The following is a 16,801-nucleotide window of genomic DNA, read 5'->3' as shown; positions in this document are numbered from 1 at the left end:
GGGCGGCCCCGTATACGAACAATACAGCAATTGGGCTAGGGTCTTAGCATTATATAATTTGAGAGCAGCAAATTGAGCTCGATGGAATTTTCCTATGCTATTTCTATGCTATGAATTTTTCTATGCTATTTGCAGATTTGTGGTTTGTGGCGTAGTTACTATGTTGGGACCTAGAGCCCGAGGACTACAAAACTATCCCCAAATATTTAAAGTTATTTATTTGTTCAATACGATGTCCATTAATCGACCATGACCAGGTCTTCGGCCTGCACCTGAAAGCAATTATCTTGGTTTTCTGATAATTGATTGTGAGGGACTCATTTTTGCAGTATGTGGAGAGCTTCCCCAGTGCCCTCCTCAGCCCCACAGGAGTTCTAGAGAGTAACGCTGTGTCATTCACATATAGTAAGACTGGTACTGGCCTATTGGCAAGTTTAGGAGGATGGAGTGCGGGTGAATTAAGATGAAATGAAATGAAAAAACAACCACAACTTGTCACTTTTTCCTGTGATGTATATTGTTTTTATCATTGTTCTGTTGCAGTTGGGTTGAGAACTTTGGCAATGAAGGACTTGGATTATTATTGGACATCTTGGAAAGACTCGTTGAAGCAAAACAGTATGTACTTATGTGGAAAATGTTCTAACTACTGTAGGAGAACAAAAACTTGCATTTATGATTCAAATGTATTTCACTTATTTTGTTGCATTCAGACAGGACAAAATACTGAAGAAAGTACAGCATAAGATTATACAGTGCCTGAAAGCTTTTATGAATAACAAGGTTAGTGACTTCATTTGGTTTAAGGTTGCTATCCTCTATATACTCTGAAGTAAATAAAATGAAATTAATGAAATTACTTTGATCAAACATATTTAGGAATTCTAGTGACACTTGTATAGGTGGCTGTGAGAAAATACAGAATTGCTTATTTAGTTAGTATGTAACCGGATGTGTTGCATTTCTGTTCCCCAAATGGTATGGATTACTGTCATGTATAACCCAATAGCATACCACTGTTAATGATATAAGAAAGGATTTTGTTAGTAATTATTTGTTTACCATTTCTGAGATATACATGTCTTATGCACAAGAGCAACCTGTAATGAGTGTTTATTCTGTCATAGAGAAGAGAACTTAGGTAGATAACTTACTGATTTACTTAATTTCATATGCAAATTTGACTCTGTCAAGCTGGGACTGAATAGGGACTATGAATGGTTATCTCATTATCACAGGTAACTGATTTCCTTTACAGAGGCGGGGTCAGGGGGAGTCCAGTGGGCTTTCGAGGACCACAGTTCTCTTTGTCAGATTATCGAAGGCTTGTGCTGCAGTGGAATTGGATAGTCTAGGTGCTGCTGCTGAACTCTTTGATTTTGCTACTACAGACTAACACGGCAAACTCCTTTGAACCTTTACACAAGCAAACTGATCCCCACACCAAAAGGAGCTGTCTGCATCTCCATATCAAAGGAGTTGTTTACATCCCCCCTCTCTTCCTCCCTCTCCCCCCTCTCCTCCTCTATATTTGACCAGTTTCCTTCTGCCCTCCATGCATCTGACGAAGAGAACGTGATTCTCGAAAGCTTATGCTACAATAAAATTGGTTAGTCTTAAAGGTGCTACTGGACTCTTTTTGATTTACTTAAAATACTTAAATTCCTGTTTTTCTGCTACCAAGGCAGGTAACAATATAAGAGTCAGTGACAACAGAATGATTAGAACAATATATAATATAATACAATATAATAACAAAGGAGAGGGAGCAAGGGGAAAAAACATTTTCTAACTTTCCTGAAGTTTCCCGCCAGCCTTTCCATTTTCATGGGATATGTGTATATCTGTTTGAAGTCAAAACCAGCTAAAGAAAGATAAATGTTATGTTAACATATAAGCGTGCAGAATAATAGATATGTACAAATTGCAGTTGTCAGGACTGAAATGGACAGAATGTTTTTTATATGTTTCAGTAATTGTTTATTTAAACAAGGGTTAAACATTGTTGACGGACATTTTAACTGTTTGGACATGTAAGGAATCTATTTATTTATTTGACTCCCAAACCCTTGCTGATTTCTACTAAAGGGCACGTGTGTATATTAAATAACATAGGGGAGTGAATGGCTGCTCTATAGACAGATGTGGACGTGTCCTTTTTGATAGGAACAGATCCAGCAAGTAAATACCCCCCTGGTATGTGAATTGGGTGTGAGAGTGCTGTCCTTACAGTTATTTTGCTGCGATTGCTATTAGCAGCTGCTCCAGAAGTATCCAGACATTTCCTGCTAGACATAGATCTGGTTGAACTGCATATTAGTTAGTTGAAACTTGTGCTTCCAACTAAACTTAATTTCCTTTTTATTCCCGATTCAGTATGGTTTGGAAAGAATAATGGATGAACAGAGAAGTCTTTCACTCCTAGCTAAGGCTATTGATCCCAAGCAAACCAATATGATGACTGACATAGTTAAACTTCTTTCTGCAATATGTATTGTTGGAGAGGAAAACATGTAAGTACAGTATTACTTGAGCAGCTGGTCAGTTAACAAAAATGAAACAGAATAGTTGTAGTTTAAACTGAATGTGTCAAGAGTTGTATCTGGAAACAACTGTGTGCTACTATGGAAATAATCATTTTGAAAATAAGCATTGTGACCAAGTCATGAGACTAGCAAAAACCTCCGTATTAGTTGCCAAGTTTTGAATGAAATTCTTTTGTATCTAGATAACTGCAGCCTAGCAACTCATGACTATAGGTTGTTTTTTGAAAAAGCACCCTTGTTGATTTGCCTGTCAAAACAATTCCTTTTCCTTTTTTTAAAAAAAACGATAGCCTCGAAAAAATTTTGGATGCATTGACTGCCGCAGCAGAAGAAAGACACATCAACAGATTCTGCCCTATTGTGGAAGGCCTTCAAGGGAATTCAGCCCATTTGCAAGTAAATGATCGCTTTCTCTGTGGCACTTTTTTACCAAGTAAAAGCAGCGCTTGTGTTTGGATTTATGCGAGGAAAAGGAAATAGTGGGATATGCCTGATTCTGAACACAGATGGATAGGCAGAGGAACATAAAGCCATTATGTTGGTGGAGAATGACTGGACAGTCATGCTGATGCCTTCATACACTGACACAAGCAGGGCTCATTTCGAGGGGGAACGAGCAGGAATGCAGTTCTGGCAGTTCCCCAAAGAGGTCACATGTCAAGTGGCCCCACCCACCTGACTCGGCCATTTTGGGCCTGTTTCAGCCTGGATAGGGGCCAAAATGGCCCGGATGAGACCTCTGACGGGTGGTGGATCACTCTCCCGCTCAGCAGCAGCCAGATCCTGACCATTTTGGGCCTTTTTTTGGCCATTTTCAGACCCTTTTTGCCATTTTGGGCCCAATTTCGTTCCTGAATGGCCAGGATTGGGTCCAAAACAGCCAGGATAGGTGATGTCATATGCAAATCAGTTATGCCAACGACACACTTCCGGTGACGGCAAGAGGCGTGGCATATGCTAATGAGTTATGCTAATGAGTTCCTCCAGCTCTTTTTCTACGAAATGACCCCTGGATACAAGCCCTAATAGTATGTTTTGCTTTTCCTCTCTATCACTATGAAGATTAGTGCTTGGATCCTGTGACCCTCTTCCTCACGTACGTCACTCCAGCCACATTGAAAACAAGTGATCTTGCACAAAATGAAGCAAGCTGCACTATGACTGGAAGTGAAGTGCATGTTGAAAATGGTCGTAAGATCCAAGATTATATTTGTAAGAGATTAAAGTACAATAGGGTTGTGTTAATACAGCCAAACTTAATACTTCTCCAAGTGTCCTCTCTTGGCAGAAAAATGTCTCGGCACCAATCTACCGCTCTCTATTTCGGTCTTTGGAAGTGTTGCAAAGTAGACTATGTACTTTTTAAAAAAGAATTGAACAGGAAGCAGAAAAGAGAGCCAGTGGAAGGGCTGACCAGGGCAATGGGAATAGCAGTGTAGGAAAGATAAGAGTAACCTGAGTGAGCTACGCCAAAGGGTTAAGGAGAGAAATAGGTCAACCATCAAGCATAATGCTACAATTTGAATGTAAAATAAGGGTCCGAATTGACTGACTAGCCCATCCAAGGTATTACACTGGAGACAAAGAAGCCCTCCTTTGCATTGGGTGATATCTTTGTCTGGGAGGAAAGAGCTAAAATGCACACGATCCAAGCAACTGCTGTTCTGAATGGGAGTGGGAGGAGTAGAAGTTTACTGTGTTTTAAAATGTCTTTTTGAGGATCTTGTGATTAAATAAACAGTGAGGATAAATCAAGATAACAACCTAAGGGCTTGATTTGATTGAGAGCGCCATGCATTTTGGAAACTTAATGCAAAACGCCCTAGGAGATTTTTGAGAAGCAAAAGGAAGTCATCAGTTGTTTGTTAGAGAAGTATCTAGTCATGCTCCCTACAGCCTGTTTTTGCTCTACAAAAGTGTAAAGTAACTTATACTACATAATAATGTATATGAACAGGGCTTTTTTTCAGCAGGAAAGCGATGGAACGGAGTTCCGGAACCTCTTGAAAATGGTCACATGGCTGGTGGCCCCACCCCCTGATCTCCAGACAGAGGGGAGCTTAGATTGCCCTCTTCACCACTGAAGCGGTATGGAGGGCAATCTAAACTCCCCTCTGTCTGGAGATCAGGGGGCGGGGCCACTAGCCATGTGACCATTTTCTCCGCGAGCAATTCACTGAGTTCCACCACCTCTTTTCCCAGAAAAAAGCCCTGTATATGAATGTCTATTTACTTCTTAGTTGGTCTTCGTTATATACAATTCATTCATATATTAATGTTTTTGTACTACACAGTCTGAAATCTCTCTGTCTTCAGCTAATCTAGCTATTTTTATGTGATTTTCTGATCCTTGACTGCTAAGAGCTTTATTGGTTACGATGTTGTAGAGTCTTCTGTAAGCATCTTCTTACAGCTGGATGTGTAGGTTTTATTTTTTGAATGGGAAGGAGGCGGAGGAAACCCTTGATAGCGTAGTCCTTGAAGTTGTGGCATGTCTGTGGAGTCCAGCTGTTCTCCATCTAGCAGGTCTTGCTAATTAAGGCTAGACCTTGTAAGCCCTCCCTCTTACTTCGTAAATATTTCCTTCTCCACAGAAACTGCCTTGCCTACTTTGCCCCTACAGATAAGTGGATCCGATATTTGTCTTGGACTTTAAAGCTCAAGTACTTTAATTTTTGTATGCTTTGAAAAAATATACCCATTTAGAGAGCTCTTGATGCGTGTATGTCGGTCTAAGCATAGCACAGCAGGAGAGCTCCTGAAAGAAGTGCAGTTTTTCCCAAGAGATCATAACAGATTATCTGCAAGAGGGAATATCATGAATTTAAAAGGTTTTCCTACAAAACTTTCTATAATCTTGTTGAACAGTAATATTCTTTTTAAATTTTTTTTTAAAAAAAAGTATATATATAAGTGATAATATAGAGAGAATACAGAAGGAAAAAGGGGATTGTATGTCATAATTGTATAGATAAGAAATAATTACGTATAACAGAGTATATAAGACAGAAAATATTTCTCCCCAACATCCCCTTCATTATACTTTTTAAGACACTGTCTATAAAATACAATGGTACACATTTACATTTCAGTTTTCATAACTGATGTTTTACAATTACATTATTGGTTTCCTCATTACTACATATTCAATATTACATATTTTTTCCTCTTCTACATACCCACTATAACATTTAACAACTTTTAACAAACATTTTGATAGGTAGTATATCAAAATACAAAAGGAAAACCTATTATACATCTCATGATAAGAAAATAAAAGATGTTTATGCTCAAAATCTACTTCCTTATACATTTATATTCACGATATTACATTTACAATACACTTTATTTTTATTTATGTCATTTATAGTCCGCCTTTCTCACTAAGACTCAAGGCGGATTACACAGTATGAGATTAGTACAATCTGTATCAAGGACATTTCCATACAGTATCAAGGACATTTCCATAAACAATACCATAGGGTAAATAGATACAAGTTGAAAAAGACTTAGCATTAGCACGAATCCAATACAAAGTAGAAGAAAATACTCAAACAGAACATAATCACTTCTAGGATTGACATTAGCCAATTTAAAGCACAGTTAGTACGTAGAAGTACATATTTAAAGCAATAGATAATATGTAAGGCAACATAATGGTGAAGTCTATGGTCCCTAACTCATTAGCGAGGCATCTGAGACCCCATCCCCACAATACAGCCCTCCCATTTGAGTAAAAAACCTTTTTGAATAATTTGATTTTGCATCATTTGCGGAAAGCCAGGAGAGTGAGGGCTCTCCTGACCTCCTCTGGCAGGTCATTCCACAGGATAGGGGCCACCACAGAGAAAGCCCGTTTATGGACTGCTGTTGATTTCGCCCATGTGCAGGGTGGCACCTGCAGGAGACCCTGTTCAGATGAGCGAAGCTGCCGTGGAGGAACATAGGGAGGGAGGCGGTCCCGTGGGTATGCCGGACCAAGGCCATGAAGAGCTTTGTATGTAATAACCAATACCTTGAACTGAGCACAGTAACTGATAGGTAGCCAATGGAGTAACTGTAGGATGGGAGTGAAGCTCCTGCTCGCTCCTGATAACAGTCGAGCTGCAGCATTTTGCACTAATTGGAGCCTCCTAGTTAGCTTAGATGGGAGACCAATGTATAATGTTATTGCAATAGTCAAGCGTTGATATTACCATAGCATGGATCCAGGTAGCCAGATCAAGATAAGAAGCTATCTTTGAGGCAAGAGTGAGGTTGTAAAAAGTATTTTTTGCCACTGCCTTAACTTGTTTTTCTAGTAGTAGTGCTGGATCCAGTATAACTCCAGCGAGGGTCAAACAAACTCCATCGAAAGTGGGGAGTACAATATCCTTCAAGATCTCTGCCTTCCCAACAAGCATCACTTCAGTCTTGTCTGGGTTCAATTTCAATTTGTTGTTTTTCAACCATTTCACCATGGCTGTCAGGCAACAATCTAAGATTTCTGCTGCATCCTGTGAGGACCTAGATAGCGAGATATAGAGTTGGGTGTCATCTGCATATTGGTGACATCCAACTCCATAGCGGTGAATGAGTTCTCCTAAAGGCTTTATGTAGAGGCTGAATAACATGGGAGATAAGATTGCACTCTGCATAACCCCGCAAGATAGTTCCCATTCTGGAGATAGCTGATCTCCAACAGCTACCCTTTGAGTTTGTTCCATAAGAAACTATTTAAACCAGTCCAGGACACATCCTCTGATGCCCACTGCTCTTTCTAAACACCTCAACAGGATGGCATGGTCTACTGTGTCAAAGGCTGCAGATAGATCCAGGAGGAGCAATCAGGAGGCATGGCCTTTGTCTATATTCAGACAGAGATCATCCACTATCGCTACTAGTGCTGTCTCTGTCCCATTCCCTGGTCTGAATCCTGACTGGAAAGGGTCCAGAGCACTACAGTTGTTCAAAAAGGTCTGGAGATGGTCAGCTACCGCTCTCTCAATTACTTTGGCCAGAAAGGACAGATTAGAGACTGGGCGATAATTGGCCGCATCATTTTTGTCTAGGGATGGTTTTTAAGTAGCGGGCGGATAACAGCCTATTTGAGCTGCTGGGGAAAGCTGCCCTGAGTGAGGGATTGATTTACAATAGACCTCAGTGGTTCACTTATGTGGTCCTTACTTGATGTTAACGGCCAAGATGGGCAAGGATCGAGCGCACAAGTAGTGGCTTTCATAGACATCAGGATCCGGTTAAGATCAGTCATTGTAATTGGTTCAAGGCGTTCCAAATGTAAGCTAGATGGTGTATTAAGCATTTCTTCCATCTCGTTTGCATTGCAGTTAGCATCTAGATCAGAGCGTATTCATGCTATTTTATCAGCGAAAAAACCTAGCAAAGGCCTTGCAGCTAAGTGTTCTTGGGACTGTATGTACATTTTTTAAAAGCGGTTTCTCGTTCTAAATTTGTCTTCTACTTACATAATACACATCCCATTTCTCTTCAGATCTCATGATTGAACTGTTTCTCAGATAAGTTGTTAATTTTGCCATGACTGCATACCCAGCAAGTTTATTTTCCCATTCTTCTAAGCTTGGTCAAACATCTGATTTCCATTTTGCTGTGTAGGTGGTTCTAGCCACTGTCACCATATATTCAAATATTTCTTCCAAAACTTTTGGCAATTTATTAGGCAGTATTCCTAGTAGCATATTCTTAGCTTCCATAATAAATTTAAATTTTAATATATTCTGCATTTCCCCTGTATTTCCTTCCAATATCTTTGCTTTTTTGCAAGTCCATTATATATGGTAGACCCCTGACCTGGAAAGCCCAGGGGAGCCTGACCTCATCAGATCTCAGAAGCTAAACAGGGTTGGCCTTGGTTAGTCATTGGGTGGGAGACCTCCAATGAAGACAAGGGATGCAGAGGCAGGCAATGGCAAACCTCTTCTGATAGTCCCTGGCTATGAAAACCCCACCAGGGGTCATCATAAGTCAGCTATGACTTGAGGGCACTCTCCACCACAACCACACATATGGTAGAAGGGTCCATCTATATCTTGACAATTCCAACATTTTCCTTTGTAGTTTTTGTCTACTTTTCAATATTTTTGGAGTAATATACCATCTGAAAAACATTTTATGCTAATTTTCTTTTAATGCCTGGCTGGCTGTGAACTTAATTTCTTTTTCTCATAATCATTCTCATTAGTGCGTAAGTGTTTGCTCTCTAAAGTTCTGTATCCATTTAATTATACAGTTTCCCACCTATTCTTCTGTTTCTAACTGAAGCTATAACATATATCCATTGTAGTAAATTTTCTTTTTGTTTTGTAATCAGCTGTTCAAAATCAGTCATCTTCTTAAAGCTCCACCTTCCGTGTTTATAATCTTCTTTAATCTTGAAACTGATTGGTAATATAGTAACCATTGAATATTGATTCCTTCGTCTCTAATACCTTGCCAGGACTTGAGTTTCCCCTGAGCATTTACCATATTGCTGTACGTTAAGAAACCAACAGTAATACTCTTCGTGCCTAAGAACCTACTAACTGAGCATGTTTTCACTCACCATTTCCCAAGAATCTCCAAGCAGCTTTCAGTTTTCTCTCTTCTCTGTTTTAAACTCATACCAGCTTTATGAAGCAGGTTGTGGAATTGGGAGGTGGGGGGGAGGAGAACAAGCAACTTTCCAAAGGTCACTCAATGAGACCGCAGAGCCAAGATATGAACTTGGGTCTCCCCAGTCTCAGACCGACATTTACTGTCAATGTAGATGCTATTTTATAGTTATACTAAACTGCTTCCTTCTGTATATTGGAGCCCTCCTCCCCCAAACCAAGAAGGCTTTACGTGTGGCCATTTGGACAGTGTTAAAATCTTTATCTTTTGTCGAAAGCCCCCTTGATAGGATACTATTAGTTCCCTACTCACCTGAAACATTAACAGTTCACATTAGAACCGTCCTTGACACATCAGGGAACTATAACTCTTCCCTGTGGTTGGTGCCTGTAATCTTTCTCTGACCCCTCTGACAGCCTGACAAAGCCAGCTTCTGTAGCAATTCCTAAGAGGCAGATTGGAGTGCTATCGAAGAAGAAGCTGGAGTGGAGCTGCCTTCCCTCTTAAGTAGTTCTCTGCCCTCCTGCCTTCTACATACAGCTCCCACTCCCAAAAGCCTTGTGGGGAACAGAGTGGTATTTTAGAAGCTCAGCTAGCAGCTTCCACTGAGCCTCTTAAACAACAAATAATCCAGCTCTGCCTTTTAGTACAGGCTGAAAGCAGACTGTAGCACTGCTTAAGAGACTGGATTGGAGCTGCCAGGCCACCCTCTTAGGTAGTGCTCCACCCCGCAGCCGTTTAGGTACAGCTTTTCTAGAGGCAGGGAATGGAGTGATTGATACTTAAGAAGTTCAGCTGGCAGCCCCAGCTATGCCTCTCGGGACTTTTGCTGTGGGCAGGTCCTGTCAAAACGCTTGCCTAAATAGCAGGGCAGAAGTCTTGCTTAAAATGCAGAGCAAGGGAACATGTGCGGGGAGAGCCTGGGGAGACAATAGAGAGTAGTTGCAGTTTTCACGGACAGGTCCCTTATCACTGAGTAGCAATCATTAGACTATGTGTACCCACCACATCCCCTTCCCTTTCGAAACAAGGCCTCCTGAGGAACTTCATATATTCGTTGCTTGTATGATTGGAATATGGCAAGTGCATGTTTTCATAATTTTTTTGCTAGCTGCTATGAATGCAGAATGCGCACACTCTGGAAGTGGCTAAGGCATCCTCCTTCCCTTTGCAAATATTTGACTAGGAACGTTGCTGAGAAAGGGTTTGTTACATTTGCCAAGCCATTTTAGAATTTTTCAAACTCTCCTCTTAACTAAGATCAGGTCGTCTCCATGCCTTTAATGCCACCATAATTATACAGCTCAATTCAAAATGCTACAGATCTTCAGCATTAGCATGGTTAAAGCCGTGCACAGCTCTCTTAAGTACTTCAGAATATAAGTAAATGCAGTAACTGCAGTTGAAGCATTAGATGCAAACTGGCACTAGGTACGCACATGGGTCATACTATCAGGACCTGAGGTGGCGAAACTCGTTCATAAGTCTTAAAAAGTGGGGAGATTCTGGTCTAGTTTACACGAACAGTAGATGATGTTAAAACTGTGGGTGATTAGATAACTGCTTTCAAACTGTAGCTCGGGAAACCTATGAGATGAAACTCCATGTAGAAGATGTCCATGGGTGGCTAGAACAGTTTACCCTAGGATCTAGTTTTATGAATTTTTTTTTGTTACATGTATACAGTCAAATGGAGGTATAATACTTTTTGTGAAGTGAATTCCAGTATATGTATATGCCCTCTCTCCAGAGACTTGCGTGAGGCAGCTCTCGTGACAACGAAAATATTGTATTTGTTGTGGGGGAATCTCGCTCCTGAATTTTTGAGCTAGCTTCTAGATCTGAAGAAAATTGGCCAAAGCCTGATTTAAAACATAAGTCTCCAGCATGAACAAACATTGAAAGCTAAATGCTGCCGCTTTAATTTGTTGATTTTTGTAGGTAGCTTGCATGCAGCTCATCAATGCCCTTGTTACATCACCTGAGGATTTGGACTTCAGGCTTCACATTAGAAATGAATTTATGCGCTGTGGATTGAAAGAGCGATTGCCAGTAAGTGCCCTGTACGATGTATGTGCATTAATATTTAAATCAGAAGGCGTATGCAAGTCGAGAGGAAGTTGTATAAAGTCTCTTGTGAAATTATTTATGGTGAGTATGAATGACAGATTGTGCATTTTGTTAAAAAAAATGCACAGACGGAGCTAAAAGTGAAATAAAGAGCACTTCAGAATCGCCTTTATTTTGTTATGTATTTCAGCTGCTCTGTGCTCTGAAAAAAGCTTTTGTATATTTGAACCTTGCTACACTGAAGATGACTTCTGCTCAAAATAACTCATTGCAGTATTCAGTTAATTGTTTTTTGTGTGTGTGTTTTTTCACTTCAGCAATTGAAATGCATAAAGAACGATGCTTTGGATATCCAGCTCAAAGTGTTTTGGGAACACAAAGAGGAGGACATGATTGAATTCTCACATCGTTTAGAAGATATTCGAGCAGAGCTAGAATATCCTTTTGAAAGTAGACAATAAAGTTCCAAATGGAATGCTCTCTTTGTGCACCATGGATCTATTGTTTTGTAATGCTGGTCCACTTCCGGCAGCAAGTATTTTTGTCGTTAAAAGTAGGACATGCTGGTTTTACAGTAAAAAACAAATTGGAAGTTGATGGTGTATATCGTGGGTGAGATCCAACGCCTGTCTCCAGCCAAGCAAGACTTCCTGGATAGAAGAAGCCTGCTCTGATTTGAAATTCTCACTTCTTTGGCAGTTTTTAGGTTGCTCCCATTGCTCTCAGCAGTGCTGAAAAATGAGGGCAATTTCAGCCGGCTACATGAATGTGTTGGCTTTCGTTAACTTTTACCGAAACGTGTACATTGATTTTCTTTAGTGAAGTATACTGCTTTTTTTAGTCTAACTTCCTTTTTTTGTGTAACTTAAAACTTTTTGTGTTTTCCTTGACTTTGTTACTGAAGCAAATGACGTTTACAACATGGTGTGGAACACAGTTAAAAATACAAGTGCAGAAGGCTATTTTCTGTCTATACTCCAACATCTTTTGCTGATAAGAAATGACTATTGTGTACGGTAAGGGAACCTTGTAGCAATTCATCCTTTTTAGTTTAATAGTCTGTATAATAATTACCCATTAAGGTTTCCCCCCCGCTGCAGATAGATTAAAGGTATTGTGAACTGATGCAACTGATACCTTAAAAAAAACGTGTTGGGCTTCTGTGTTTGAAGGTCCCATATAGTGCAAGGTTGCGAAGAAGGTCATATCTTTTTATCGAATGCAACAAGATAATATACTACTGGAGTCAGCTTACGCTTGCTATTGAGCGCTCATGCAAATTGTGGGAGATCTGTACCCTTCCATACTCTTTCATAACTTGCAAAAGATAATTATTTTTAAAAAGTTTAATTATACGGTTAAAAGCCACATAGCAAAAATACACTCAATACAGGGTTGCAAAAAAGTGGGAGAATAACGTACATCTAAAAGATGTTCCTTCAGATCATTCATATACATATTGAATAACTGAGGAGCAAGAACACAGGCCTGTTTTACTCCACATCTCAGTGGCATTTTCCCTATAATCTCTCCTTTATCTCTATACCAGATTGAAATAGGCGACCCAAAATATAAATTACAGATCAAAAATAAAAGCTGAGAATCAATAGAAGTCTGCTCTAGTTTCCTCCATAGACTTTCAAGAAAAATATTATCAAAAGCAGACTTTAAATTTAAAAAAATCAAGGCTCCTCAAGCACTGCCAGATGCACGTACATGAACAGGCCGTCAGCATTATCAGTTATTGAATCCAATACCTCTTAAAATAACATACAGACTGGCTCTTAGTATCTAGTGCTGTGTTGGCTTTCCAGTCGCTGCTGAATGCTGATGTGGGGAATGTGAATATTAACTGAATGCTTTACTCACCCCATTAGGAAGGGGCATATTCATCAACATTTAAAGGTACACCTATCTGGCTTAACAAGCTGAGTCAGCATCTTGATCCACCTTCAGTGCAAAAGTTGCTCTGGGACTCACTCGAGACATAACAACCTCCAAACATTCTGCAGATCTCAGACTATTTTTTAGACCAGTGTTTCCAAGCCTGTGGATTCTGCCCCCAAAAGTGGGTTGCAAAGCCTGTGAAAATCCCGGACTTCTGTAGTTGTATTGATTTGTGCGTACTGTGTCTGTGTGTTTTTAAAGTGGATTGCCATGTCAAGTAAATTTGGACTTGTAGGTCACCTTACCAAAAAGATTGGAACCCACTGCTTTAGATAGCTCTGATGACCAGGACTTGGATGCTTCCGTTTTGGACATCTGAGAGCCTGGAAAATCCTTGGAGCAGTTCTTCCATGGGCAAGGAACGAAATTCTAGTGAAACTGTCCTTCCCAAAGTGGGCAAAGTTGTAGGACTCCTCTGCACCTGGAACTTGGCTTCTGTCCGGAGGCTTAGTTTCTCTGGCAAGATCTGTCCTGTGTTTGGCATCCTCAGAACTGGAAAGAGAGCTCTCAAACTAGGAAGGGGATCTAAGTGTGCGTTGGCTTTTCCCTTCGAGTCTTATCCTTGCCGTTTTACGTTGGCAAGGATGTGAATGAGGAAGCCGCCACTTACAAAAGGGGAAAGAAGCTGTTTTCCTGCAGGGACCAGTGAAGTCGTAGTTCTTGGAGCACTGCAGGACAGGCAGCCCACTTAGATCAAAGAGGGTTGATTGCCTAATAATAAAGCAGTCACATGCTTTCCCAAAGGATTTAACAGGGAGGCTGAAGGCTGTTTCTGTAGATATCCAGAGGTAGCCCAGTCCTCCATAAGAATCATTTGAGTGGGGGCGGGGAAGTTAAGTGTGCCTGTGAGAAAGAAGTAGATGCAGCACTCAAGTAATTTTGAGTAGAAAGAAGCTTTGACCTCCATCACAGTTAGCCACTTGGTGTTTGCCAGCATGGTGTATCTAATGGGATATAGACTTTAGATCCAGATGTGCCCTAGAGAGTGAAGGACAGTCTAAAGAAAGACATTTCTGTCTTTAGCACAGCCAGCTGATGTCTTCCTTGAAGCTATCCAACTAACTTCATGGGCCATGGGGGAAAAAAGAATTCCCCCCCCCTGGGGGGGAACAGCAAGTTTTTTGGGGGAAATGAAATGTGTGTAATATTTCCTATCAATATTTCCTAATTTACAACAGAAATACATCATTTGTAATTTAATTAGCATGTATGATTGTGCTATTTGGCATATTTGTGGAATTGAAAAGTATAAATACCTTCATTTTTCTATTAGGAAAAAAACATACCCAATAGAATGGTTATCAAAGTACAGAGTACAAAAATCTTAAAGCGTTTGAAAATGTTAGAATAATATTTAAGAATGTTTGAGATACATATTTTTAAATGGACAACAGGTACAGAATTTAAACCTACTTCTACTCCTCATCTTAGGAAAACAAAAAAAACTCATTATTACCTTATCATTGCCTTATACTTATATATATATATAGCAATATTTCAGTGCTGACTTCTTAATATTTTAATACTATCTATAATACATTGTATTCTACCAATGTTCTTAATTCAACTAATTATCTTACATTAATCAAATTAAAAGACATGTCTCTCTCTATATACACTATATATATCTTTTCATTATATAAAATATTTATCCATCTTCCATCTCAAAAATTTAAAGCTTAAAACAAACAATATCTTGGTGACGCTACTCAGAACTCATAATCATAATCAAATTTACAGGACTGATATGTCTTATTCATATATTTCTTTCCAGATTTTATCTATAAACAGACTAAATCAAACTATTTATCCACTTCTGGAAAACGGGAAAGATGTTTGTACTCTTGATATTATCCTGTCTCACATGGCAATGAATGCTGACGCTCGCCAAGGTTTAATCTTCATTTAAAACCAAAGCATGATTAAGACTAACTCTTGTTGGGGCTACCATTAACCATGATTGAAGTCAGGGTGGAGGATTTACAGTGCAGTCCTATGGTGAGTTACGCCAGTCTAAGCCCATTGAAGTCAATGGACTTAGACTAGAGTAACTCTCCATAGGATTGCACTGTTCGTCTGCCACAAAATTGTTTCTAAAGAAGAACAACTTGCAGAATGAAGACGACAGTTCATTCTTAACTATTCTGTAGCTAATGTATTAATTGTTTCTCTTCTTTCTGTAGGCCTCTATATTTCAAATTAATTGAAGAGTGTGTTTCACAAATAGTTCTGCATCGAAGTGGAGTAGATCCAGATTTTAGCTACCGTAAGAGATTGGATGTAGATTTCAGTCATTTGATGGGTAGGTTTTTTGCATTATACTTTCCAACAAAAAGTTGGCTGTCCAAATGTCCACAGCTTTCTGTTGTATTTTAGCTAAAGTACCCCTACAACTGTTGAACTCCAGAGGTGGTTTACATGTTGCACAGTAGTAGGCCTGAGTTTACTTCTGGTTTCGTACTGAAAAGCACACCATAGCTACTCCTGGTTCCCTGTATGGTGCACATGAGCGCAGATGCTAGTTGTCTTCACACATCACAATTGGAGGGACACCTTAGATGTACTAATACTTTGAATGTAATCTTGGCCATCTCTCCCCGCCCCCCCCCCCCCGCACCCCTCTGGTCTACTAACTATAAAAATCTTTTCATGGATTAACAGCGTCTCAAAAATCTTAATGGAAGGTATGCTGCTAAAATGTTAACATTGTTGGGTCTCTCCTTTTGTGAATCTGTCTAACCCCTTTTAAAGCCATTGATACTTGTGGCCATCACTATATCCACTGGCAATGAATGCAATTAAATTAAATTTAAATTGTGGAATTTGCTGTTACTGAATGTGGTGATGGCCATGAGCACAGATAACTTTAAAAGGGTATTAGACGGTGTCATGATCTCCTTTCTGTCATGTAGTTAGATTTTGCTTTTTATCCTCTACTTACACCCTCTGGGTAGATTGCTGCCACAAGAAATTATATTCCAAAATAGTTAATTTAAATTTCCCCTTTAGTAACGTGCCCAAGCATCAGGCTCCTTCGTGAGACTATGTGGCCCTGAGGATAGGAATGGGATATAGGAATAACATATATTCTGAGATAAACAAAAAACAAAACAAAATAAACTTATTTTTACAAGAAGCATATCGGTTTCATACAATTTCTTAAGTTTGATGGTTTTAATAATAGTTATTGGTTCTTAATGTTTCCTTACATAGGCTTAGTCACACAGATATATATATAACTTTCTCAGGTGCACACATGGCTTGCCTACTTTGGACCAAATGGATGTTTTCTCACAGACACACAAAGTTCAGGCTTCCACACAGGTTGCCTTATTGAACTAGAATGCAAATCCCGTCAGGCTTCCACACAGCTTGCCTGTCTAAACCAGAATAAGTGTTCTCTCTCAGAAATACACAGAGACTCTCACGCTGCACACAGCTTCCCTGTCTAAACCATAATGCCTTTTTTCTTTCTACTCAGTAACTACAAACTGCAGTTCTCCCTCTGATGTGGAGGACATCTTGATGGGTGATTCCCACCCTCTAGTCAGGGAGGCAGGAACAAGTTTTCTACTTCCTGTCTTCCTAGTGGGAGTCACCCTTTCTTTCAGTTGTCATTCCTGCCTCGA

General features: G+C 39.8%; 1 protein-coding gene across 1 annotated transcript in view; it reads left to right on the top strand.

The window, feature by feature from the left end:
- Window positions 1-16,801, top strand: part of DIAPH3 (diaphanous related formin 3) — a 183,370-nt gene that overhangs the window by 7,215 nt on the left and 159,354 nt on the right. The window contains exons 4-11 of the mRNA XM_054973426.1: window positions 544-618; window positions 714-783; window positions 2,377-2,513; window positions 2,837-2,942; window positions 11,097-11,207; window positions 11,543-11,661; window positions 12,125-12,241; window positions 15,356-15,474. Of these exons, the coding sequence (XP_054829401.1) occupies window positions 544-618; window positions 714-783; window positions 2,377-2,513; window positions 2,837-2,942; window positions 11,097-11,207; window positions 11,543-11,661; window positions 12,125-12,241; window positions 15,356-15,474 (854 nt within the window). The remainder of the gene's footprint in view (window positions 1-543; window positions 619-713; window positions 784-2,376; window positions 2,514-2,836; window positions 2,943-11,096; window positions 11,208-11,542; window positions 11,662-12,124; window positions 12,242-15,355; window positions 15,475-16,801) is intronic.

The sequence above is a fragment of the Eublepharis macularius genome, chromosome 3 (assembly GCF_028583425.1).
Source record: "Eublepharis macularius isolate TG4126 chromosome 3, MPM_Emac_v1.0, whole genome shotgun sequence".
NCBI classification, from domain to species: domain Eukaryota; kingdom Metazoa; phylum Chordata; class Lepidosauria; order Squamata; family Eublepharidae; genus Eublepharis; species Eublepharis macularius.
This window is presented reverse-complemented; position numbering and strand designations above follow the sequence as displayed.